Genomic DNA, 27,687 nt, shown 5'->3' on the forward strand with positions numbered 1-27,687 from the left:
CCAGCAATTAGGAGCTGACTCCTTGTGCTCGGCACCCACGATCTAAGGAAATGCAGAGTACTGCGCACACTGCAGCAATGAAGCTCCAAGCCCATCCCCAGAGATTCACTCAGCACCTCGTGGGAAGGCTGGGGCAGGGCAAGGCAGAACCCCGCACCCCTTATCCTTCCCAAAGAGTAAATGGAACTTCCCCACTCTCCTCAGACAACTCCCTCGGGATGGAGAAGTATTAAACATAATCGTCTTTTTTTCCTACAGCATCTTTTGGACAGCAGAGCATAGATGCTTCTGCGTATTTGCTTCTGCAAATACTTGTTCAGTTTAATGTACTTAAAACAGATAAACTTCCTCTTTTTCACTCAGGTAAAAAAAAAAATTAGAATCCTCTGAATGTGCCCAATATTAAGTGGGAAAGTCAGTTATTTGCTTCTAATAAATAATGTCTGATTTTAAGAAAGAATCCTAATGTATCTTTAAAATGTGAATAAAAGAATTTCTCAGATATCACTATCCAAAAAGGAAGTAAGAGAAACGACACCTCCAATTCCCAACCAGCTGAGTTTTGGATCACATTGAAATTTCTGCTCCCTCGAGGGTGGGAATTCCACCACGCTGCCCCCACGGAGGCCGACAGGAGAGGCCGATCCGTGTCCCCGAGCTCTGGGTGTGACAGGCAGGGCACAGGGAAGGGTCTCTGGCCCAGGCTCTGAGAGCCCCGGAGACGCTTCCTGAGCCCACCATGAACTCCGGGATCGGGGGAGAAGCACCGAGCCTGACCTCAGAGCACGGCACATTTCCTGCCCGCTTCCCAGCCGAACAATAGAGCTAAAGAACATCAGCTTCTCACATCAGCTTTCAGCGAGCGGGGGGGAGACCAAAACAAAATCACTTCACTTGCTCTGCTGACACACAACACTCCACTCGGGTACATTGGTTTATGACCTGACTGGTAATGATGCTAATAAAATTTACAAAGTCAAAATCCATCTGAAGATTTATGCTAAATTTCCACAGACCTAATGAAGCAATTAAACACATGGAGCGCAATGCAAATGGAAGAAGAAACTTCTACCAGAATCAAACATCCTGTGTCTCAGAGCAGCTTCCTCTCACCAGGAGGAAAAACACAGGAGTGTGAAGTCTCTACTGTACAGCAGAAGTTCCAAACTAAAAAGAAAAATCTTGTACCAATTCCTAAATCGAACAAAGCCCCTCAGCCGTAACCGAGAGCTGCACAACACTTCCCAGCACCATGTGTCTTCCACACCGAGCTGCTGGCAGGAAATACTTGTTTAAGTGGGACTATTCTTCCCAAATATTACTAAAATAAAATGTTAGCAGTGATTCATTGAGTGATTAACAGAGTAACTTCAACTCTGGGTTTCCCAAGATCTCCCATTTCCTTCTCCAAGACAAAATTGTGGCAGTTCTCTGCCATGACCCTGCACGGCTCGAAAGGGACCCCAAAATCTCACTAGTCCAGCCTTCAGTGGGAAGGGAGCCGAGATGGTGATCTTTACCTTTCTATCTTCACATTTAAGTAAACAAAACCCACACCACCTCTAGGTTAGGAATCTAATTATTAGATGTAATAACAAATTATTGTAATAAACTACAAAATCTGCATCGAACTTGATCAAAATATTCATACAACAAAATAAATTAACTCCTAAAAATATGTACTTTGTATTTCATCGGTAAACTTGCTGTTGTGTTGCTGCAGGGAAGGAGTTGATAAAAGTCTGGCATCACTGCCTTCCTGTGCCAGATTTATGGGTTATTATTAGCAGAAGGCTCAGCTATTTACCGTGAGCTCTGTTACAGTGGCTTCCAATGTGGTGTGCTAAAAGGTCAGGGAAAAAGCCACAAACCCCGCAGAAAGCCCCTGCAGGGCATCACTCTCCTTGCCTCTGTGGAAGCTGAGTCTGTTGTAGCCCAAGGTGGGGAGAAGAGAAGGTTTTCCAGGTGCTGCAGAGCCCAGGAACCCCTGTGGGCACAGAGAACTTCTCCCGGTGTCAGGAATGCCGTGGGCTCCAGGGAAGCAGCCCCCTCCCCTCCCCTCCCCTCCCCTCCCCTCCCCTCCCGATGCCATCTGGACACCTGAGGCTCCTCCTCAGCAAGAATCAGCTCTTGGGGTGTTTAATCTCATGACAACATCCACTGACAGCAGCATCTCTGCTGGCAACTGAAATGAAAGATTAACTTGATTACACACGCTATGTAAAACTTATTTCCTGATTAATTAATAGATTAGGCACTTCCAATTCATGTTTAAATGCCTGATAATGATCTCACACTCATATAACAAATCACTGATTTATATACACACAATCTAAACTTCATTTTTCATGTGACAGATTATTTTCTTCCTTTCCTTGCCACATAATTTGCAAACTCCACTGCAAATATAGTTGCTCGTTTCACTTGCTTTTTGGCATCAGATGACTCATCCAAGGAATATTTTGGCAAGAATGATCTTTAGCCATCTTCCTTATCAGGCTGACATGACAGAGTAGCACAGAAAACACCCTCTGTTTTGAAAGAATTCCCCGTTCACAAGTTGAAAAATGAAAACGTAGCTATTGTTTTTAAAGAGGGCTTTACAAAAGTGACTGGAAATCCTGCAATCAGTTTTTAAATACCATTGTGAGGGTGGTTTATTTAAATTTACGTTTTTCCTTCTGGTGCAACAACACAGGGCTGCCCTGAGAGATGTTATTGTCTGAGTGCAGCTGATTGCACAATGTGGAGAGCCTCCTTCAAACAACAGAAATATGATAAACACTCCAAGAGCAAAGCAAGCAAGGGCTGGGATGTTTTGAAGTGTGGAAGCTCAGAGCACCAACACCTCCAGCACCTGAGCTCTCCTGAGCCAGGATCCAGTGCTGGGAATTCTCACCCTGCTGGGTCTCACCAGCCCTGAGCAGGGAACTGGGTGATGATCTGATAAAGGACACTCCAAATAAAAATAATAGAAAATATCTAGCAAGGCACACAGTGCCCAATAATGCTCCTCTATTGCAGCATCAGCTCAAATTGTTGGGTTTTTTCCTGCTTATCTTCCTACTTTTTCATACAGATCTTCCACTCACAAGTGTATACAGTCTGTATGCTCCCATTCCACTACTACACCCGTTGGTGTATCACGCTACTAAAAAACCCCTCTTCCTACTGAATTTATATCCTTTATTCTTCTAATATACTCATTTTCCTGGATTAACAAGTCTAACTCTTTTCTTTGAGCCCCTGCAAAGGCCCAGCCAATAGCAGCTTGTTTTCACCTCCACGTGGCAGCAGCCTTGGGTGAGCTGGCTTGCAGGGTTTGTACAATTCATTAGTCAAAATGCCACAGTGCTGCAAAGAAGGCAAGGTTTGTCTGTTTGGTGTTTTATCTAAGACAGTTGGGTGGCCTCAAAGCAATTCTGGGAGGAGACACAAAGCGTAGCTTCATCCTGACACAGCTCATGCTTGGTGATGAATGGCCTCGCAGGAATCATCCTCCCATGTCCTTCTTCTCCACCCTAGGACAGAACTCGGTTGCTGGCCCCTCTGCTGACCCTCCCAACGGGGACATGTGAGGTGAACTCAGTGAAAAGAGAACAGCCCCAGGCAGGGCAGAGCACTCCCAGCACTGGGGATGGGGCACCACGTGCACTGCGCAGACATTCCTTGGGTTTTCATCGGGGAAGGAAATGCAAACACCTGCTGCAACTCCGAGTGCAGGACTTCAAAACAAATTCTATAAAGAATGAGGAGTTCAGTGAGACTTTGATATAAAACACGGCCGAGTGTGCAGCCCCTAAACAAAGCACAGCTATCCATACATAGATCTGGATGTATTTATCTCAGGGCAGCAACGGCCCCTCTGCACTGAGCAGCTCGCACCAGCCCCGGCAGGATGCAGCCTCACAGCTCAAACTACACAGTCAGTCTTCGCTAATCTTGGCCTAACTCAAAACTCTACTTATCTTTTCCTTTCTAAATCATCCCCAGGACAAGACTAGAATCTCTTTTGAAATGTAAAGGTTCTATAATAAAATTTAGAAAGCACATATGGTACAAATATCAAGCGTGAACATCTCTTCCCATCTTGTACGTTTCAAAGCCTGTGCAAACAGCACTTTTCCCTGGTTTTGATCATGCAGCCAAAATGAGTCATCTGTGAACAATTATGGCTCTGGCAGGGGCCTGACTGTTGGAGAATGAAAGGAAACACTTTATTATTGAAATGATCAGTATGCCAAGCTGAGAGGCGACTGCAGAGAATGTTAAGAGTCCTTTATGCTCCTTCAGCCAGCAAAATTGAAAGCAGAGGATGCAGCACTCCCCTCTCGGACACCTGAGAACACCTGAGCTGAGAATGGGCAGTGCAAAGCATGAGGAAGTGGGAGCTGTGGAGATGAGCAAGGCAACACATGGCAGGAAAAGAAACACAACCTTAAAGCAGGAGGCCTGGCTTAAGAAAGTGTTGGTTATTCCTGGCTTAGTTCTCCCAGAGGAGTCGTGAACGTATTAAAGGAACACACAGTCAGAGGCCTCCGTGCTGAAATCCAAAACTATTAAAGGACATTTGTTGGGAGTTTGGGACTGGCTGAGTTTAACAGGCTCTTCTGAAAGGGGATGAATGGAATTCCCCTCGAGGAGAAAAAATAGCAAGCAAACAATTTAGTAGGAACACGGATGTCCCTGTGGGCAGCCTGTTTCAGCAGCGGCACTGCTGTGTCTGGGGGTGCTGCCAGCAGGGACGGGGCAGGATCCCTCCAGAACTCCAAGGGTCACCTGGGATCGAAGCGGCTCGCTGAGAGCTGGGCAGGGCATGGAGCTGGGCAGGATATTGGTTTGATGGACTTGGCAAATGAGATGAGCAGGAGATGATTTTAAATTCGGACTATGAACAAGCAGTGTATGAGCGAGCAATTCTTGTCCTCTTTTCCACGAGCAGCTTGCAGAGGGAGGGGGAACAACGTGGTGATCACCACCCAGAGCCTACAGACTATTTAAAGACCACGAGGGTTGACAGGATGACAAGGGAGACTCATGTACACAGAACTGCTAATGGAAGGTGCAGGGAGGAGATCGGGGAACAATCTGGGAAAAGCACATTTTGCACTCTGAAATTCAGGTCCAGCTCCCAGCAGAAGAGATGCTGGAGGAATTTGAGATCAATATTCTGACAGCAGGACCTCTCAGGTCTGAACATTAGCTGACAAATACCTCTTGCTGTTTCTGAATCCCTGAGTTTTGACAACCTTTGGAACAGATTATCCTACCATCACCGCAGTTTGGGCAGCGCGGATCCAAAACAAAGCGCCCTGACGGGCCTGGAGCTCAGGCTGAGCTTTACAGCACGTGAGGGTGTAAAGGCTCACCAGTACGAGGGCATTTGTAGTGGCCAGGGCTAAAATGTAACTTCCCGTATTCCTGAGCAGGGCAGGGAATGTTTACAGGCGTGGCATTTGTCTTTGCAGGAATCAGCCTTGGAAAAGGTCAGATTCTGCTGCCTTCAGAGTCTCACAGGGGCAAACACAAGAGACTGCAGATTCCTGTTACTGGGGAGGTTTTGGAGGGTCCTGTTCAGCTTGTTATACAAAGACACTTTTGCTCCCAACAGAACTCATCAGGGCAGGGCTACAAATTTCCTCCAGATCTACTCCAAAAAAGATAGCCTGGCAAGCAGGGACACACCTGAGGTGATAAAACACTTAGCAGCAATGCTGAAAACAGATATCAGGAATTGGAATTTCCCAAAATGCTCATTCTTTGCAATTCCAGGAAGTAGCCTATGGTTACCTTCACACAGTAGGTGGCAACCCTACATGGGAGGCGTCTTGTTTCAGTCGGGAGCAGCCTGGAATGCCATCTTGGCAGCAACCGGAGTGTTCTTTTTGTTTGGGTCATGTCACTCATAAACTTCCTTCCAGAACACACTGAGCTGGGTATAAACCCACACAATACAGGGTATTGTGGAGCTTTCCCCAGCTGTGGCCAGGCTGTGCTTTGCACACATGCACTGTACACCTCTGTGCAATTTGAGCATTCCCAGGTCACGAGCCCTCAGAGTCCATCACTGCTTTGACTATTGCAATGAGATCGTTTCAATTTAAACCATATAAAACCAAGACAATGTCAGTGGTCTCGGAAAGACATTTGTTATATACACTGAGCATGGAGGAACCCAGGAGAAGGGAGGGAGCTCTTCCAGCTGAAAACACCAGAAACGCCGGTGCTGTGTCAGCACGTTACAGCTCTGTTCTTTCTCTAAGGAAAACTGCTCTGTTCTAGACACAGCCTTGCTGCAAATCCAGCTGCTCACAGGGAATTCCTTCTCAAGGCAGCACCCGAGAAGTGTCCAAGGTGCGAACTGTGCTGGGGCCAGCGCTGGCTCTGAGGTTCCCTCATTTCAGCCCTGGGCTGGGCTGTCCCCCGCAGGACTGTCCCTGTCCCTGTCCCTGTCCCTGTCCCTGTCCCTGTCCTGTCCCTGTCCCTGTCCCTGTCCCTGTCCCTGTCCCTGTCCCTGTCCCTGTCCTGTCCCTGTCCCGGAGCAGGCGGGATCGCGGATGCAGCGGCTCCGCACGGCTCTGCTGCCGCCCGCAGGCGGGAGGGCGCCGGCTCCGCCCGGGACCGCTGCCACATCCCCGGGATGGGGTTACCTCTCTCCAAAGAGCCAACTTCCTCTTAGAAATCCCTTTCTACGGAGAAGGATGTTCCCTGCTTTTTTTCGCTGCCCAAATGCTAAAGAACATTAAAGAACATTACATCCCTTTTAGTGAAGTTTGTTACTCTGAGCTCCGTTACTTCCAACCTAAACAACCCCCAACAAACCACAAATCCTTGTGTTTTGAAATAATAATTAAATGAGGAATAGTCCAGGTGAGACCATGACAAGTCAGCTGAGAAGTAAAGTCAGTGGCAATGCAGTAGAGTTAAACGTGTAGGTTTTATTTCTAGTGACACACCTGAGGAACAGTTCCCAACACGTGGTGCTGTCTCCCAGGTAAGTTGGTCCAGATTTCACATACAAAGAGGTCAAGTGGGTTTTTTGGACTTGCGCTGCATTTTCTATTTTGTTCACAAAAAATATATATAAGACGCTGATCAGTCTGAGGGCAAATTAGCAAAACTCTTACACCCATGCTTAATTCCAAGAATATGACTGAAGGAAATCTAACCAGCCCAGGTTTCATTGCTTCCATCTGTAACAGCACACAGGCCTGGGTACGCTCCCAAACTTTCACCCAAATCACTTCCTGGCCATCACAAAGGTTTTACAGCCCTGCCTGGGAACCTGCCCAGCTTTCCCAACCTGCTTTTTTCCATGTCATACTAAAAAGCATATGTGGATTTAATAATTGCTAATCCAATGACTGCATTACTTACTTTACTTCATACAACCAAGTTAAACGTGCCAGTACCAAACAATCCCAGAGCCCTGGACAAAAGTGAACATCTGGAAAACGCCTCTGCTCTCAAAAACTCGTGGGATGCAGCCAACAACCACTATGGAATACATCCTGTGCCCAGGGCAGAGCTCTGACAGGGAATGTGACTCCCAGGTGGGAGCCGAGGATCAGAGACCTGAGGTACGGTGCCCAACCTTGGTTCAGAGCCAAGGGCTTGCTCGGTGATTTGTGACCATCACATGAAGCAGGTTCCCCTCCCTCTCAAGCCCGCTGTGACACGATGGCCATTCCCAGTGAATTTTCCCCTCTCCCATGGAAGAGGCCCCAGGCTGAAGCACACAGAGGATTTCGGTACGGCTGCCTCATCCCAAGCAATGCTATCAGTGCTCGGACCCACGGGCCCAGCTTTGCTCTCCAAACACCCAGAGCACCCCCAGCCTGTGGAAGGATGACGAAGAACATCCCACCAGGAGCACGGGGGAGGAGGTGGAGGAAGCTCCTGGCTATCTGCCAAGCCTCGCCACTCTGCTTTTTCATTTTTAGTTTCTGCTCTTTGCTGGAAAGTTTCTACTTATGCTCCGGTTTCCATGGCAACTGCATTTCTTGCCTTTCTTCTCTAGCATTAAATTTTTTATTTGGTTTCCCTTCTTCCCGAGACACAACTCTCTTTTCCTTTTGTAAAAAGGAATTAAGTGTTGTCTTCTCTTTGGTTGTTGATATTTTTAAAGGAGGTAGGAGACACTCACTCAGCCACAGAATTTGTCTAGAACAGCAGTAGATTTAATCTCCCAGGGAAGAATGTCAGGGGATTCCCTTGCAGAAAAGCCATTTACTGTAATTATCTTAACAAGGTTATGACATGTAAGAGTTCCAGGTACTGTGGAACCCAACGTTTTTTAAAAATTGGCTGCTCGTTTTTATGAGACCTGACCTGACCATTTTTTCCTCCGCAACTAAACATTTTAATTTCTTTTTAAATCATTACTTGTGACTCTTGAGCAGCCTCAGGAGAATAGTTTAATACTGGAAGTGCACTAGAAATGTGGTCTTCGGGAGAAATAGGAGAATTCAAACTTTTCACTGACAGTGTTCTCACCTGGCTGGGAGTGAGGTGTTGGGGTGAAGCTGAAGGATCCTTCTTTCCCCTGCCGTGGTCAATCACCCACAGCAGTGCCCTGCACACCCTCACACAAAGCACACAGAGACAAAACCCTCCCAACTCACGGAGCTTAAGGTAATTAATTTGTCTTGCCCTTGTCAGGTTGGGAATGAATTAATCTGACAACCTGAATTCATTTGACAAGGAAAGAATTCATCAGAATAGCAAATCTGGATTAGATCTACCGTTGGTTTTTCCAAACCAAAGCTTTAGCTTCATCGTAAACACAATTTATATGTTGCAAAGCCCTGAAATAATGCAGGTTTTCATGCCAGTTCACTATGAAAGATTCTCTCCACATCTAAATTCTCCAGCACATTCAGGCCATAAACTGACCCTCCTGTACAGTTGTAGATTACAAGGTTTCCAGTCTTTATCTCTGCCTGGTGGGATTTCACAGTAAATTCTTTCAGGGCTGAATAATTAAAAGAAGCAAAACCACAGCATTTGGCTCACAAGGCAACACAAACAAATCTGTCCATGGGTGCTATCTTGTTTGCAGCACATGTGCACAGATTTACATGTAGGATTGAGGCTTAGTGCTCTGTTTGTTTAGATTTGTCATTATTCTGTATCCCAAGCATAAGATAAATTGTATAAAGACTGAACTTGGAACAACTTTAAGAGTGAGCTGATCATCTTAAATCATTTTATTAACCCAATTTTGTGGTTCTTTAAGATTCTTACTTCTCAGAAGAAATAAGAAATGGGCCAGAAATGAGGAGCCCAGTCTACCATACTTGGTTCATGTCTCTCTCCTGCTCTTCAGTTCCCTCCTCCAAGGAATATCTAGGTCAGGAATTCACTTAGGATCTTACAGAAATCTGGCAATTTGGTGTGTTTGCCAGCCAAGCTATTTGAATTGTCAGATATCAAATCTATGTGCTAGGATCTGTACTGTAAAATCCCCTTACAACATACACTGTGCATGAACTCCCCACGGATTGACTTCACTGTAGGCCAGGTCCCCCACTTGGAGTCAGGGTCGGAGCAAAGTTTTAGGCATCTGAGCACGGCCTCCCTGCTTTCTTGCCTTGGAGCTCCCAGGATTAGGGATTCAAAGAGCTGCTTTAGGCGTAGTCCCCTAAATCGCAGCCATAATGCGGCTTTTATGTGGCCACGGACAGGCTTCATGTCTGCACTGTTTCAATTCCCAGTGTGGGGATTGATTTAGGCAGACAGCAGCTTACTCAGCTCTTCAGCTGCTGTGCTGAGGCGAGAACATCCAGCAGCCCCTTGCTCATCCTCGCTTGATTTAATGATTTGCTGGCCAGACTACAGAGAGCAGCTCAGGAACTCCTACCCAGCGTGCCATGATTTGTGGGTTGCTGTTGCTCATCTGTAATTGCAACGAGAAATGCTCATCAATCATTCCGGCTCTCCAGCAGAACGTTGGGAGATACAGCAATGGAGGGCTTTCAACCTGGCCTATCTTTTCGAAAACATTCTAATCCTGCAAATAAAGATCTGGACGCTGTCCCAGTGCCAGGACGAGAGCAGCTCCTTTCTGATCCCAAGGGGCACAACCAGCCCTCGGTGAAAAGAACAAATATTCCTCCCCTGAGAGCAGGGACAAGAGGAGGCTGGGAGTAAAATCTGCTAATCTTCATTGTTGCACTCATTCACACCAAACTCTCAAGTCACAGCATCACAACATTTTTCTCCAGCTCTCTTGGAGCCCATTTAGGCACTGGAAGGGGCTCTAAGATCTCCTTGGAGCATTTTCTCCAGGCTGAAGAGCCCCAACCCTGTCAGCCTGTTCCAGAGCAGAGCTTCACCCTTCATCATTGTCCAGAACTGCAGTGTGACACGAGTGCCCTGCTCACATTCCCTGTGCCAGAGCTATCTGAGCCCCACTGCAAACGTTTCCTCTCCTCTGAGAAGCACAAGCTGAAAATCATCAGCACTTAGTCCCCGGTGGGACAAGAGAATCCCTGCAGGTAAACCCAAGACTGAATGGGGATTCCTGGGAAGCTGCACTCCAGATCTCTACAATCCCTATCACCCTCGTTATTGCTCAGCCAGATTTGAAAACTCTTTTTCTAACAGCCCTGTGAGCATCACACCTTCCCAATAACGTCCAGATTCCAACCGCTCGCATTAATTTCCTGCAGTCTAATAGAACACAATCTTAACACGATTTATTGAGACAATTAAAATTCTGAAAACAAGCTTCTCCGTGCTCCATAAAGCACAGCAAATTTATTTGCTGCAGTCAGTAAAACTCTGCTGCCTAAAGCTGTGCAGAAACTCAGCAGGGCCTGGCCAGGGACTGCGGGACCCTCAAAGCTGGGCTGGGATAATCCATCAGAGCTGGGTCTGCACCGGGGCTGCTGCAGGGACCCTGCAGCTCCCAGGCCCTTCCACACCTGGAGAAGCAGAAAAAAGGTTCAGGAAAGAAAAGCTTTGGAGGGTCTGTGGTTGGTCTGTGTTCAGCTGCCATGTCCACCAGTCCTACCAGTAATTGTGACCAGTTTTGAAGCTGTGCATTTATACTAGCCAGTATTTCAAGTTCTCTTAATCAAAGACAAAATAGAACAGATTTTTCATCTGCCAAATAGAAAAACCTCTCTAGTTTGGAATTACTGAAATCATTACAAATGTGTAAGAAGGCTGCAAGCATTTGGATACTCCACACTCAAGCTACAATACATCCATTTATGCAATGAAATCACCTAATTTGAAACAGATCACCAAAAAGCCAACTTGCATTTAGGCTGCCTACAAGAAGAGATGTCACACTAGAGATTTTCCCAGTTACTTACAAAATAATCATTTCTTTAAAGTTATCTGGTTTGAGAGGTAATTATTAAGTGAATTTAGAATATAATTGCTCTGAACAATGATAAACTCGTACTATACCTTGAGTAAGCACTACAGGCAGGTGATAAATTGCAAAAGTAATGCTACATCAGTTCAACTTCCTGCCGAGTCACCCTGAACTGCTCCAGCCTTGCACAAAATAGCCCCTGCTTTCATTACTAATAAAACACAGAATTAATTACTCAAAATAAAAGAGGTCTTGAAAATGTGCCCAGACACTGAACCATGCTGGCTTTTGCATTCTTTTTCCTTTTCTTTTTGCTCCTATAAAGGAACCTCAAGACCATTGCTAGTTATTTCTTCAAAGCCAGCTGCACCACACGAGGTTTTGTTCCAGGACTCTTCCATTCCCAAGAGGATGATCAGGACCTGCACACACAGCAGACTCTCCAGTCACCATACTCCTCTCAGAATACTTAAACTGATGGCTGACTACACCACAAATTTCATTTCTCTGACTGGATTATGATAAAAAATAGCTCAGTTTTGGAAATCCGCTCAAGCAGTGGAAATATTTTAAACTGGGATCCAAATCTTTCAGACGTCTAGTGCTGGACTAGAATTCTCCAGGGACTTCCAGGAAATTCTGTTCCAGCTTGAACAAGAAGAATCCCTAGCTTGTTATTATTAACAGCTGGGAATCTTTATTTCCCTACTCTCCTATAAGAAGGATTCCAGCTTTTCCCAGAATCTCGTCATTATAGAACACGCAGGTTTAGAGCCGTGCCTGTTTTCATCTCAGCACTTCTCCAGGAATTTGCTTAAAGATAAAACATCACCCAAAGTTTCCAGGAGATTTTAGCTCCTGTCCCCTTCGTGTCACCCCTACATGCTGACACGGGGCTCTGGTACTGGGTAACCTGCATCCTCCTCCCTCAAAGTGACCTTGTCAGGAGCAGGACCAGGAAAAAGCCATAAAACTTCATCAGAGAAACAGCAACACAAGGTTCCCACCAATTCCTAACCAGAGCATTTAAAAGCTCTTGGGCACCCATCCAGCCCTTCTGGCAGCACTGTGTTCATGGAGGAAGAGAACATGGGAGAAAGAATCCAAGCGGCACAAGAAGCCTGAGCAGCCAAGCAGCTGCACAAGGAGGCCAGCACGGGCTCTGCAGGGCTCATTTTGTAGCCCAGCACAAGGCTGAGCACAGCCTGGGGCCTCGCTGTCTGTGACCAAGTCCCTGCTCAGCCTTGGGCACCTCCTCTCACCTGGCTGACCTTGAGTTCTGGCTCTGCCTGCAGGGACAAAACTGTTCCTCCCTTTCCGGAGCACCCAGCTGGGGATGCACCCTCCAAAGGAGAGGCCTTGGAGGTTTTCTGATTGTCAGAGACAGTGTGGAAGGTGCTTCATGCGCCTGCCAGGGTTCCCCTGCAGCACCTCCCGATGTAGGAACATCTCTGCTTCTGCTGAGCGACTGCACAGTCACTTTTCCAGTCCTCTGAGGCAAAGAGTGACACATAATGAAGGCAGGATTTAGAGCGTGGGCTGAATCTCATGTGAGAAGATTCTGACTGCAGAGGTAAAGTATTGGCTAAATTCTATAATGATGGAGTTAATTTTGTTGCTAAGAAAAGCAAAGGCATGATGAGGACTGGCTCCAGAGATTACACAGTGTGTGGTCTCTGCACTTGAAGAGCTCTGCACAGCACTCACTCATGTTACATCAATTACTTTAACAAAGTTAGATTCGGAATAATATTTATAAAGCTGAGATCCACAGACTTTTTTGCAATCACCTGGGTACAATCACCTTATTCACAAAACTGGCTATAAATTATGCTAATCAGTGAAACACTCAGAAGATGAAGAGAGGTTTCTTGTGTAATTTTAAATGGATTCCTATAAAGAAAAAGAATGGGAGTATATAAAATTACAGAGTTTCAGTGTACAATTCTATTTGAATCTTGGGTGTCAGTAGTATAAAGGTTAATACACTATGATCAGGAAATTTAAAATATGTCATTTTTATTGTGGGACCCCTTCTATGTCTCCACAGTGACTAAATATAATACTGGAAGGTTTTGGTGGACACAGATGTCATCTTAAACACCAATCCTGAGCACTCCTGTGAAGCCTAAATGAAATTTTGCTCTCAAGACAGTCCTATCTCTGACTCAGTCCCTCTGTTGTATTTTACCATTATCTTAAAAATAAACCTTTTCCTTTGCGGCTTTCATAACATAACAAGTTAAACAACAGTGGGATAGTGGGAACAGTTTTCTCTTCATGTCCTTTTTTGGGGGGGAGGGTTAATTAAAAAATATTTAACTTTAGCCTACCTCTAATGTATATTTCAATGAATGGCAAATTCCTGTGCATTACTGAGGTGAGACTGCACCTGCTGAGCAGTTGGTAGTCCTTGAAGGCAATCAGCAGTAGAGTGACCTTGGTGAAATGTGTGTATCTTCCTCTTAGCCCTGGGGTTAAGAGCAGAGGGACTGACACTCCTGAGGGAGGATCAGGAGTGTTCCCTGGCCGTGGGGAGCTGGCAGGTGTCTGACTGCAGAGCTGCATTTCCACCTGTCCAACAACACGGGACCTTCTCTGGCTCCTGAGCAGCCAAGGAAGTGGGGAAAGCACAGCCTGGGACTGTGCTGCAAAGACATTCCCACCTTTCAGCTCAGGCACAAGAAAGGTAATACTGCACATGTTTTTGAGCAAATCCCAGGATTTGAGGTGAAGCACAGGAAATCCCATATTAGGTGTGACACCTGGCAGCCCTTCCTGAGGGCTGGATGCTGAGAAGTGAGGAGGATAAATGGTTCCCTAAAGCCAGGATTGGGCTGTGGGCACGGCTGCCCCATTAGCTGAGCCACTGCTCCTCTCCAGCTGCCTCTGCCTTTTCTAGGATTAAAGGGAAGTATCCCAGGCCTCTCTCCCAGGCCTGTATCCCAGGTTTGTATCCATGCTGCCTGCCTGGTTCACAGAGCATGGCTTCTCTACTCTTTTTCCCAGGTTTCTCTTTACTCGTCAGATTTTTCCCTTTTCCCCGTTCTGCCCTCCTATTACTGCTCAGGCTCACCACCAGGTACAGACACAGGTGACTCTTCACCCGACTTTGTTTGATGATGCCTCAAGTTCAGATTCCATGGAATTAAAATCTCCAAACAGAGATTACAATTTACAGAAATTAGAACTCAAAGTCTCCAGAATTTTGTAGGACTCAAACCCTTTGCAGCCCACTCCTGATCTCTGCAACGGAGCCCTAAGGGTTTGAAACCATTAAGGAATGTCCTTGTGTGTGGATTCTTCCTTGATTCCAAGAGATTATTTGCACACATGTTAAACAGTGCTGCTACTTGGGACACAAAATCCATTAAGGGGAGTGATGTGCTAAAATTAACTATGTATTTGTTTTCTCTTCAGTTTCTGCAGAACACGAGGAGAGATGCAGATGGTTAACAGCACTGAGATTATAGTGATAGCTGTAAAATTTGATGACTGTTATCAAAAGCATCGTATGGCTTACGAGAGCAAGTAGCAATTAAAAAAAAAAAAAAAAAAAAAAAAGGAAAAAAATATTTCCAAGCTTACCCTGGGCAGGGAACAGGAATAGCAAAGGGGGATTAAAGCTAGTTTCATGCTAAAGGATTTATTAAAATAAGAAGATCACTACTTCAAACCTTGACAGACACAGGTTATCTGAAGCAGTTGGGATGTGAATGAAAAAGAGGTGCTGTGTATGAGCCCGAATCACTGACAAAGGGAGATGTAAATCTGGGGTGGGGATTTTACTGCTCAGGAAAGCAAGGCAGGGATCAGCTGCAGTGATCCGAGACAAAGGCCAAGCAATTGCTCCAGGATCTCTGACTGGCACTCCAGACAGAGCACTCTTTCTCCATGGCTAGAAAAATGCTGCACTGCACCTTGTCACAGGCAGATGCCTGACAAAGTAAGCTGAATCACTCACTTCCTCCACTTTCAACCAGAACAGGACTTTGTTCCACCTCTCTGGATGAAATATTAATCCAGCCTGTAAAAGAACGATACCCACAACCTTCCATCAGAGACCTCTCTGTTCAGACTTCTCTGCGGAGAATTACCTTTGCTCTTTCCCCAGCTGGAAAAGCTCTTGTATTCCTGTTTCCCCCTCCCTCTTCTGAGCTGCCATGACTGGAACTCCAGACTTTCCAAAGCTACAATGATTTATTGAAACCAGTTCTACTTAGTGAGAGCTCTGGCAAGCAGAAGCTGTGCTAATGCACCCAACAATCCACAGAGCAAGATAAAATCTCCCAAGAACATTTTCAAGTGGTAAAAGAAGAAACGACGAGGGAAGGGTTGGAAGTTTTCAATGTTCCCTGAAACATGGAAGATCAGGAACAGAGAAATTAACATATTTTCTCTTAAGATGGGCATATTTGCCCATTCACTGGAGGAAGATCAGGGATTGACTCATTAGAAATCAGGACAGACAAAAGGACAGGACACACTGTTCCTTGGCTTGGCCTCCAGAGAACACATCCAAAGCATCTGCAAGATACAGACCCTTAACCTTTAAACATTACAGTGCTTTCAAAATATCCATGTCACTTCCACTGGGATACAAGTTTTTTTACAGTAGGAGAAAGTTTCCTACAATCCATTGGGGAATATGTTTCTCTGTGTTGGTTTTTAATTTATATTTAATCTCTATCCAACACCAAGATATGTACATATATAATTAGCTTAAAATATTCCAGAACATTTCTTGATGTGGGATCCATCTGCAAGGAAAATGATAGTAAGCACCAGAACTGAGCTGATTTACTGACAAAGCACCAATATTTTCAAAACAGAGCTTAAAAAAATTCACCAAGCTGATCTTAGATGGCTCAAATGCGTGAGATCAAGAAGTCAGGCAGCACTTTCCAAAGGCACATTAAAAAACAGCAATCTCAAAAGGCCTTTTGGACCAAAATACTAAAATAAGACACCAGTTCTCAAACCTTGACTTTGCTCCAGAGGTTCAGTTCTTCCACACTGTCCTTAAGCCATTTAATTTCAGCTCTGTTAGACAGGGGCTGCAGGAGGAAGTTTAGTACCAGCCTCATCCCAACTGACATTATTCTTTGCCTTCAGTTCTCTGCTCCTAAGTTAAAAATTACAATCTCAGAGCAAGGGAGTAGGAAATCAGGGTCTGAGCATTCAAAAGCCCCTCACAAAATTGCCATGAAACTCTGGCTACATTTTTTCAAGACTAAATTTCCAAGATTGATTGGAGTCCCTGCTCCAGTTGCTCTGTTCAGTTCCCAGTATGACATTCCGAGTCAGGGATCTGAGGACAGGCCACCCCAGGGCAGATTGTTGGCAGAGATTCCTGTGACAAAAGAGAAGATGTGGGCTGAAATTCCTTGAGAGAAAGAAGGACTTCCAGAATTTCCATGAGGAAATTCTAAATCAACCCTCCTTTTGCTGGTTTTCACTTCTACAGCTGCTCTGCAAAATGGTTTCACGTAGTCTGAGCCAGGAGCCAGGAACTCTCTGCTCTCCTGTGCTTTCCACTGCATTGTCCCAGTTTTTCTGAAGTCCTCTCCCCATCAGTGCTTCTCTTCTATTAAACAACTGGTTTCTGTGCTTCATCTGACCTACATGGAGGCAAAATACCAATTTTTAATCTTGATTTTCTTATCTTGATTTTTAAAATGTTGATAGTCTACTGGCACCAGGAGGGATGACATCATAACAGGAGGCGGCATCTATTCCAAGGAGCTCAGAGCCAGCAAAAATACTCCCAAGATCACAAAAATAGTTCCTATTACATTTTACTCCTTGGCAAAGGACTATTAGATTATATAAAAGGCAAGGCTAGCGCAGATACAGGCAGAGAACTTCATGGTAATGGTAGAGCCTCATCACCCTGGGTCATGTCTGCAAACTGGAAACCTCAATTCTAGGTAGGTCAGACTTCTCTTAAGCTGAAGTTCACTAGAAATGTCCTGATTTAGACTCCAGGCACTGAGTATGGCAGAAGGAGCCACATTCTTTGTGAATTAAGCGAGACTGAACTCCCAGAGAAAGTCTGGCAACCAAGTCAGGCAAGAGAGTTGTGGTGGAGGAGAAGAGGAAAGGAATCCGTGTGGATTTCTGAAATTAGGCTGTAAATATACAAAGATGTTGCACTGCCAGAGTTGCCACTTTAGCAAAACAAAGTACTTTCTTGTCGTGAAAATGAGAATCCTTCATCTTCAAGGAAACAAAAATCCTGGTCTGCTGAAAAACCTGTGCTGAGATTTTCCAGACTCCAAGAGACATGCCAGGTGGATTGTGATCTCCACAGCAAAATGATAAATGTCCCTCAGCAATTTATAATTGGGAAGAAAAGCAAAGAAAGGGAAATGGGCAAGGAGGAAGACTGTGGAGCAAGAAGAATGACAAAGGACTAATGGGGAACACAGTGCCACCGCAATACCATGAGAAAAAGTCCCTTTGTGTGACCCTGGACAAGGCACTTCTAACTCGGCTCCCCTTCAGAAGAACAGGATAAAAGCAGCACATTTAAGCTGGCATGAAGTTATCTGGATTAGAGGGTAAAAACCCCAGAGTATTGCAGTGCTGATCAGAGCAGCACATCAGGCACATGCAGGCAAACAAAAAGTGCTCTGCAGCTACACAGGATCCCGTTAAAAGGAAATATTGACCAGTGCTAAGTCATGGAGGGGTTTGGGAGGGATCCAGCAGGAACCCTCTGCAGAAGGGTTATAACTAGCAAACTCTACCCCTGTAAAAATATCTACCACAGTCCGATCAGAGAACCAAGGAACTGCTGTTGGATGAAGTATGAAGAGCAAAAAATAAACATACTTTTCCAACCAGCTGGTGTTTGATCTGAGCGTGCATATGGACTTCCCACAGAACTACAGAGCTCTGATTCCACATCCCATATTCCATTGGTCACTCCTGCCAGTGGGTGAGAAACCTTCTGGAGCCAGGGCTGGAATGGAAGACATCCTCTGGAGTTCAGAGGTCAGGATTTCATTCCTCATTATAATCATCACGCTTAGCCCCATGACAGGCTGGGAAATCTACAACTGACAATATAATTCCAGCAAAAAAAGACCTAAGTGAGCAATTTTTTAGTTGTTGTTGTTGTCATTATCATCAATGAGTGAGAAACAGCTTTTCTGTCCCCAAAATGTGATATTACTGGAAAACCACTTGGACTGGTGCATGTAAGACCTTTCAAAGGTTCCTGAGCATCCAGAAAATGAGTGGCACATGTGGCACTGTGAGACCTTAACCCACAGATTCCATGTCCCCAGCAGGCACAGTGCCCTCCAGCTAACGGACTGTCCTGGTGCTGCAGCTTGGTGTGATCCAGGCATTCCTTCACAGAACCATGGAATATCCTGAGTTGGAAGGGACCCACAAGGGTCATCAAAGCCCAACTCCTAATTCCTTCTGTGACTTATCACAATTTTCCTGATTCAGGCAAAGTAATTTTTTTCTTCATTAAAGGAGTTGCTTTTGATGATCTGGCAGTGGGGCAGGAAAATGACAAAGTGAAAAGCCGCCTCACTGTCAATGCAACAGCTCTTTGCTGTACTCCAGAACATTTGCTCCACAGGCCTGGGTGTAAGGAAGCACTGTAGGGGCACAACCTCCTCTTGCTTATCTGAAGTTGATTGAATGTGAAAAGTTTAGGTCAGATCAAGCATCGGTTCCATGAATCTACTGTTCCCTTAGTTACAGGTACTGAACATTTGCCTCGAAGTACCTATCAGTACATACAATTCACACGCTTAATGCACAGTTATCATTAACATACCAATACAAAAGAAGCTAAAAATCAGGTATTTGTCAAAAGTAAATTACAATGAGTCTGTAGCAAATTTTTAGAACTGTTTTTTACAGATTCCCCCCTTGAACAGACCACAGTAAAATAATCTGACTCAGTGGAAGGAAGGACAGGACTTTACAAACCGTTAATATTTCTTGCCCTCCCTTTGCTAACTTTGCCTTGTGCAGATAGAAGAGTCTGATTGGAATTCAAACTGCAGAAAAAAAACCCAACCCATATTTTAGTGGTCACATGCAAGAGTTCAGGATGTGCTAACAGGGAGAGTGGTGGCCCCAGGCTGTGGTGTCAGGCCTGCTGTCCGGAGGTGGAGGAATGGCCCCAGTTCTCTCTGCAGGTCATTAGTGGGCATGATTTAACAGGCTCACAAACTACATCTTGTCCTCTGCAAGTGGAAATACATACTGCTGAAAACTAACTGTGCTTGGTCTGAGATAACAGAAAAAGAGAGTCCATAAGCAGGAAAATGAGACCTGAGAGTTCTCTGCATAAAGATACAAACCCAAAACAGAGCTGCTGTTCTGAATTACAATTACACTCACACTGCATAAAGTTCGGGTTAAGACCAATTGTAAAACAATTCCTACACAAAAGGGAAAGAGACAATCATTGTTCCAACTCTGCTCATTAAAGAAATTCGGAGACAAACCCCAGTCTTTGATCCCAGGCATTGCTAGAAGGCAACTGTACATTGCAAATGAGACACATTCATTCGTAACAAAACAAACCCCCCCTGCAAGTAAAAAGTCAGTCCTGAATTTCCAAAGTCTTTCCCTGCTTACCTTTTTATGAGCAGGTCAAATTTTTGGAAGTAGTTTCTCAAAGCAACTCAGACATTCCACGTTAACTCTCGTGCTGCAATAAACAGCTGCAAAACTCCCTGATTTATTTCCCGGCTTGGTGTGCATGCTGAACCCCAGAAGAAATCCCACGCAGGGGAAAAAAATAAAGGAAAAACACCCCCAAAACCCACAGGAGGAGCAACTCAGCCCTCAGGCAAAACACAACAAAAGTTCCACAGGGAAACAGAAAGGAAATCCAGTGCCAGCTCTAAGTTGGGCTAAGAAAGAGGGAAGGCAGGCGTGCTCCCCTTGCCTGGAGTCCTGGCTAAAGGTGCCTCTCCAGCAGAATCCACCGAGGCTCCCGGCTCCTCGGAGCAGATGGTATTCACACATTATTCCCGAACAGCAGCATTCCCCAGTCCAATCAGGAGGCAGCACTCAAAAGCCAAGTGCTTCCCAGACTCTGTTACAGTTTTCAATAGCTATAGCACAAGATGAATGACTCAGAAAATGAATAAGCAGGGAAAATAAAACCTGCCTCTCTCCTCGGCAGAGGCACAGGCAGGCGGGTCAGCAGCCCTCAGTGTGCTCAGCACTGAGTTCAACTTGAATGCACCTGCTTTTTTTCCCTAAATCTGAACTGCTGATTACTTTTCCTGTGTCTTGAATTTGTGTGATCTGCTTCATCTTGAGTTAAAAGTCACGATAATTCAACCTCCTCTCTTTCATTTTTTTTCCCAGTCCTAAAAACAACAAACATTTGTAAAAGTCAAAACAAAGGGTGAACTGTGTGCGTGCTCTTCCAGACAGTTCAAACAAACCCTCATGCCATCTCCTGCTGAATACATCAATATATATTTCTGAGATTAAGGCTTTACGGACCCATGTTGCAAATGACATGGAACAGATTAATACATCCTCTGGTTTTGCCTGAAGTTTACCAGGAAACTTTACATGACAATAAAACAAATATCACTAAGAATATATGAAATAAAAATGACTCCCAACTTTCAGGGAAAGTAGAACCATTACCCAACCCTGGCCAAACTGAACTGGAAACTACTTCCAACTGCTCTGTGCAGCTTCCAAACCATCCCATCCAGAGGGCACTTCTAAATACAACTCCTCAGCTCAATGTGTGTTTTCTCTGACAGCTGCAACCCAATAATAAAGGATGATCTGCTAAAGAATGCAAGTTACTCATGGAAACACGCACAGCACCCGGGCTCTCCCTGGAATACCGGGGTGCACTCCTGAGCTTTCCACAACACGCTGGAATTCTCCCTAGCTCTGTAGCAGGAGTGATTGCGAGGAGCTTTTGCTGGGCTTGGTGCTCCTGCCCCAGCTCTGCTGCAGTCACAGACCCCCTTTTTATTGCTGCTGCTCAGGGCTGAACCCGGCAAAGCTGGACACAGGCTGCAGTCGGGCAAGTGGGATCACTTAAATCACAGAAACTAGTTGGGGTGAGAAACATTCCCCCAGGTCCCCCCGGACATTTTCAGATCTTTGTCTCTGGCTGTAAATTGATCCTTTGCATTCCTGTCTGACACATGGATGGTGAAAAACTCTTCAGGGATATTCTCCCTGCCAGGAGAAAGGCTCTAACAACACTTCTGCAAACACAGGGCCAGTCGGAGAGACAATAAAATTTTGTGAACTCTGGACTAACTTTTACTGTTATTATTATTTGGTCCTTTTTTTATTTTTCTTCATTCTGGACCAAATAGGAGAACGCTGTTTGTATTTTGCTTTCCTATTTTCAAAACACCAAGTATCAGGGTTTCTCCCTAGGATCCAGAGCAGGACCCACATCCAGAGGCATCGTTTTGCTCCATCAGCCAGGTCCTGCCCACCCAACGCTAAGCAAACAAACCCACACAAGCAGCTCCAGCACAAAGAACAAGGGCTCGTGTTATAACATCTGTCGCAGCTGCCCACCAACCTCCAGCTGCAGCTAGAGAAGTATTTAAAGGTGCAAAACAAAACTAGAGGCATATCTAGATCTGCTAGGAAAACAAACATTTTCTGAAGCCTCATTTTGGCAGGTATTTTCTGATCCCTGCACCAAGCTCCATAGCAGCCAAAATCATTTTGACAACTGACTCACCAAGCAAGGCATCTGCTGGGCCTCTGAGCCTCTACCAGCAGGAGGAATGCTCGGCAATTACAGCTTTTCCATGTGCTGGTTCCTTGGAGATGCTCGGAGAGGAAGCACATCTAAATCCAAACATGATCCCCATAATGCTCTAAGTGCTGGGATAACCCTGTGTATGCCCCGAGGAACCTCCCGGGCAAACGTCCCGATCAGACATCCTAAAGAACATTGGCTCAGGGTAAGCAACTCCTTATTCTGTACATCCGTCTGTAGGGTGGGTTTGTTAGCCAGGATGGGAGGCATCAACGCCCATCCATCTCTGGGCAGACCCAGCAGAGGAGGCTCCTGGCCAACAGCTGAGTTACATCCATGGCATCCCAACAACCCTTGGCTGAAGGGCTCAGAAACCCCACGGGGTCAAAATGTGGGCTTCAGATCTCATTAACAAAGGACACTTCCTTCTGGGCTCCTCCAGTTCCTGTCAGCTTCTACCAGAGCCTCAGTGAGTTAAAAGCTTCTCACCTATAAACACCTTGATACATCAAATATCTGCTTGGAACTCCTCATCTCTACTCCCAGGAAATCCCTTGCCTGTGCACTCCTCCATTCCATCTGGTTATGCTCAATTCTCCTTCCAGCTATGGCTGATGTAGAAAGTTCTGAAAGAGGCTGGCAGTGCTGTGTGGAAGAGATGGATCTGGGGGGTTCCCCCACAACGCTCTGAAGTTCCTCTCTTTTAGGAGGAATATGGAAGAGGCCTTGAATTTTCCTGACTATGAAAAGGCCCTTTTCTTTAGCTCCAAAGGACCAAGAGATGACTGTTCCAGCACCTCCAAGTATGGATGGTTACATTCCATCCACTGAATGTTCCTTCAGGATTCCATCTGGGTGGTTCTCCCTTGTTAAATGCCCATAATCCAGTGGGATGCTCATTGATTGACTGGCTCTGCCCTCTTCTCCTGATTTCAGCAGGGACAGAGAGGAAGCCACTGCATGCAATGGCTGCCCCCAACTCAATTTCCAACCTGGAAATTGCAGAATGCATCTACAAACCATTATCCAGTACCCTGCTTATCCTTGATCTCCCATTCCCCAGGAGCTTTCCCACTCAACTCTGCTACCACACATAACCTACAAAAAATTCTGTGTTCCCAGCCCTTGCTTCTGTTTTCCTATATCAGGTGTGATTTTTAATGCACACCAAGGTGTCATTGAGGCCAGGGTGTCATTACTGCCCTCGAACAGTGCCTGAAGAATCTCAATTACCAACAACAGACAAAGTTCAAGCCTGGCTGTCATCCAAGTAATTCACCTGGTTCAATGTGGATGTCAGAGACTGAAAAAAATATGCTGTAATTCTTGTGTTATTAAAGCACAATGGTTTAATTTTATTTCTTTGAGGCACAAAATCTGCATCTGCGATTCACACCTATTGTGTAGGGAATTTGATTCCACTAAAACCAGTAGCTGGGATCTGGTCTATAAGGTTGTTCAAAAAGTCTAATAAAAATCTTGTACTCTTTATGGATTAACAACCGAATCACAAAGAAATATTGTCATGACACAGAAAAGAATAAACTCAGAGGTGGTTCCAGTGTTGACAAGAGCTGTACAAACTGAGATCTGAGCAATTAGAAGACACAATGAATACATAATTCATAGATACTCTGTACTCAAGAGTTTGCACACAAATAAAATATCTTATAAATCTTCAGCAGCTTGCAAAAAGCTGCTGAGCTGTCTTTTATTCTTGGAGCACAAGTGGCTATAGTACAAAAGATAAATCCATAGCTCTGATATGTCATCCCTCTGAAATGGGTAATTTAGGGTTATGGTTTTGGAATCAGCACATTCTTTAGGAAGTTTCTTCCAAGAATTTTTTTTTTCTTTTTGTGAAAAAATCAAGTAAATCCATGCCAGTACATTAAAAAAACACGCCAAAAAGTCAGAGTTGTGAGCCACCATAAAATGACAATAATCTTTCTCTACATGCCTGCATTCCAGAGAATGGAAAGAAAATAATGGGTGGGGGAGAAGGAGAAAATAATGTGGGGGTTGTTTTAATGATTTTTAAAATCCATATGAAAACCTGTAGCTTTCTGTGAGCCTTTATCCCATGCACAGAAGGAGAAAAGTCACCGAAACCCCCGCACAAATCTCCACATGAAGAGCAGCCCGTCAGGCTGTGTTCAAGGCAGGCATGCACTGCGCCTCCCTGGAGAATCACAGAGAAAAATCCAGTAAACACTTCACCCACAGGTGATGGTTTTATTCCACGGGCTGTTACGTCAAGGCAACCAACACAGGTTAAATCTCATTTCAGGCCCCCACATGAGTGGTGATTCCCTATTTCGGCTACAAGCAATAATAAATCTATGAGGAATCTCTATGAAAACTTGGCAACTTAATTTGATTAGGCAAAAAACCCCTCTGTGCTAAGAAATGAGACACAGCTTCCCAGTCTTGAATATTCCACCAACGTCCTGTGAGCTGAATTCATGCACGTTAGTAAGCAAATGGAAGGCCTGCAGGAGGCAAAAAAAGCAACTCTCAAATACATAACTGCCATAAATTCTTCAGAATAGCTTTTTCTGTCATTAATCATCTCCTGATTGTGCTGGCAATAAGCAACACAGAAGGAACTGAGGCTGAATTTTAAGGTAGATGGTTAACCCACATGGACCCTCAGGCAGAGCAAAAATTAAAGAATGGGCTTCATTCTGCTGGCAGAAAAGGCAATTTGATTTGGCATCCCTGAAGGTAAAAAGGCACTTTTACAGCAAGCACAGGAGTTCCAAGTCATGGTCACTCTCCAGGGCATTAGGACTTGTCACATGAGCAGCCCACTGGGATAAGCACAACCGTTCCCAGCATGTCCAGAGCTGCTGGATATCCAAGGGACAGAGGCTGCTTCCAGAACAAGGGAATGTTCTCCAGGGGCAAATCTTCCTGAACAGCACTCTGCTGGCTGATTCCTGAGAACTTTCTGTTTACTGAATTCATGCAAAATAATGCCTGGGATCTCAGAACAGCAGCTGAGTCCCTCAGTCCTGCAGTACCGCAGCTCCAGCACAGGGAAGGAATTGACCTTCTGATCAATAAATGGTTCAACCCATTTGATAACAATGAGATAGTTTAAATCAAAGTAATTTAAACAAAACTAAAAGGAAGATGGGGATTTACACAGTTAGGAAGGGGAAGCAGTGAAGTTTTTTCCAAGATCCTTGGTACCAGCAGCGCTGGCTTATCTCTCATTTCTCAGCTTATGAACCTTCCCCGTGTTTGCCGACTTATTCAAATATTTTGCAGGAAAATGAAGTTTCTACACAATGTGACAGAATATGCTTTAGATGTCTGTAAGAGAAGAATGAGAACCTATGCATCTTAAACTACCCATTCTAAATTCAGTGAGGAATTTAGCATACTAGAAAAAATAAAGTTAAACCTGTATTTCCCTTAGAACCCAGACACTCTCTGTGACTCCTAAAGGCCAGATTCTAACGTTGGGATGGGCAAGAACACCTGCTTATATATTTGTTAATGTCAGCTCAAACTATGCATGCGCTTCTCTGAAAATCCTAGAACTTCGTGCTGTAAAGAAAATGAGATTTAATTCTGTGTCTCAGTGGTCTAAGAGGAGGTATGAGACATGAGAGGCAGATGCTGCTCTTCTACAGAGAATTTACTATAACTACATGTGAAATAGAATAGAAAAGAGAAATAAAAGTGTGAGACTCCCCTCTTAATATTTTCATGCAAATATCATCATCTGAAACACCACTGAAATCTGTCCTTGATTATTTTAAATTCGATTCCAGTAGGGCACAGAGCCCCAAGTAAAGCAGTGCTACCCACTTATATCTGCCCAGTCAACTGTTCACATAGTTTAAATGTTACTTCATTCCCTTAACCACATTCTTTCCACACAGTTTTAGGTCTCTGTGATATTAACACTGCAGTTGTGTGGGACTTGAAGCTCTGTTTATCAGCGGAGAATATGCTGTGGGAAATCCATAACTACTTCCTGAATAATATTTATTTTAGAACTGGAATATTTAGTGGATTTCAAGCTGTATTCAGAAGATACTGAATCCATATTAAACAGTTGAGAATCAATTTATTCCAAAAACCACCATCTGAAATTGTTTTCATAAACATGAATACTTTGTTGTCCTCAATGCAGCCAATTCTCTCCACTAACAGAGAAATAAGACTTGCAAACAACTTTTCCCCTCAATTTATGCTTTTTTGTGTGCTTTCCAATAGGCTGGATAGCAGAACATCAGCATGTGGAATGCTATAAATCCATGGAATAGCTGCATTTTTAACCATGGACTTTAATTCCAGGGTGAATTTATGTGGTCCTTGGCTAAATATATCCTCCTAAGTAAATTACTCATGCATCTGCCTGTAGGAAAGCTTTCTGCAGATAAAGAATCTGTTCCCAAATGCTACATCTGACAGCACAAACGGCACAAAGTTCCATTCTTTTCTCAGTGGCAAAAAGCCCCCCAAACTGAATAAGGTGGAATGCACAGGTCCCCCTTTCTTCTGCACAGGCTGCTCAGGAGACAGGTCAATTCTGTCTGCTTCCTGCTCCTTCCAGTAGAATAAATATCTCAATGTAACAGTCTACTACACATTTGTCCCCAGACCCTGTAAACAGAGGGATTTCTAAGCTCTTGTGAAGCACATTCCCACATTCATTTCCATTTATCCATGCAGAAGACAGTACAAACACATGCCTGCCCCTGTGCCTTTAGCAGAATGGGTAACTCAGACACTCTCATTATCCTTTTTTCCCCTCTCTCTTCTATGTTTTCTACTTCTTACCATTGGAGTTGTCCTGGTCCAAAGGATTATCTGGCTCCATTACTTCAAATAAAAGCATCCAGCATGCAGTTCTCCATGCAGCAGAGGCATAAAAACACAGCAGTTGCCTAAGCTGATTCACCTGATTTATGAATTAGTGCAGCATCCATAAGAGGCTGTGTTTCTTCTTTTGCATTACATCTGGCTCCTTTTCCAACTCGATGGCTGGGTATTACAGCATGCAGGCCTTTTTCCAGCATCCTCTTAATGCATTATATTTAAAGTAGCAGCAACCTTTTTCTCCCATCCCCCAGACTAAGTTACAGCAGTAACTAGGCTGAGCTGGCAGCGAGCGCAGCTCATTCAGAACAGGACCTGCAAGCGTTCTCCGAGTCGTGGTGCTGCATAAAGAGGATGATTGATACAATAAAAAGTAAGTGGGCTTTGACACAGCACGGGATGCACTGCACAAAATCCCACCAAAACCAGGCAGAGGTCCTGAGGGTTTGGGGAATGCCTCGCCGAAGCCACCAGTCTGCACCCCCTCACGCACAAACACAAATTATGTCCTGTTCCCTCCCTCCTCCCCCCCGCCCCCCGCTCCAATCTTTTATAACCCTGGATCTCCTCCAGCAATAGTCTGTTCCTTCACTCAGTTTATAATAAACTCTGCCATTCCCCCGTGTCCCTCGGGCTGGCATGGGGAGGAAGGCGGCTGTTTGCAGAATGAATAGCCCAGCCCGTGCCTGACCGGGAGGCAGCTCCGGGACGCTGCGCCGGGCGCTCGGAACTTGCTGCGGCAGCAGCCTTTGGCTGGGGACCTTGTCCTGCATTTCCC

At 45.0% G+C, this 27,687-nt stretch overlaps 1 protein-coding gene across 2 annotated transcripts in view; it reads right to left on the reverse strand.

Annotated features, from left to right (window-relative positions):
* The window catches only part of DAB2IP (DAB2 interacting protein), a 160,383-nt gene extending 133,029 nt beyond the window's left edge, over positions 1-27,354 (reverse strand). The window contains exon 1 of one of the 2 annotated variants that reach the window (XM_040083696.2): positions 26,992-27,354. In XM_040083696.2, the coding sequence (XP_039939630.1) occupies positions 26,992-27,109 (118 nt within the window). In that variant the 5' untranslated portion in view covers positions 27,110-27,354. Of the gene's footprint in view, positions 1-26,870 lie in introns of both variants that reach the window. The other variant, XM_040083698.2, reaches the window with a different exon arrangement.
* Positions 27,355-27,687: the final 333 nt, after the last annotated feature.

The sequence above is a fragment of the Hirundo rustica genome, chromosome 20 (assembly GCF_015227805.2).
Source record: "Hirundo rustica isolate bHirRus1 chromosome 20, bHirRus1.pri.v3, whole genome shotgun sequence".
Taxonomy (NCBI): domain Eukaryota; kingdom Metazoa; phylum Chordata; class Aves; order Passeriformes; family Hirundinidae; genus Hirundo; species Hirundo rustica.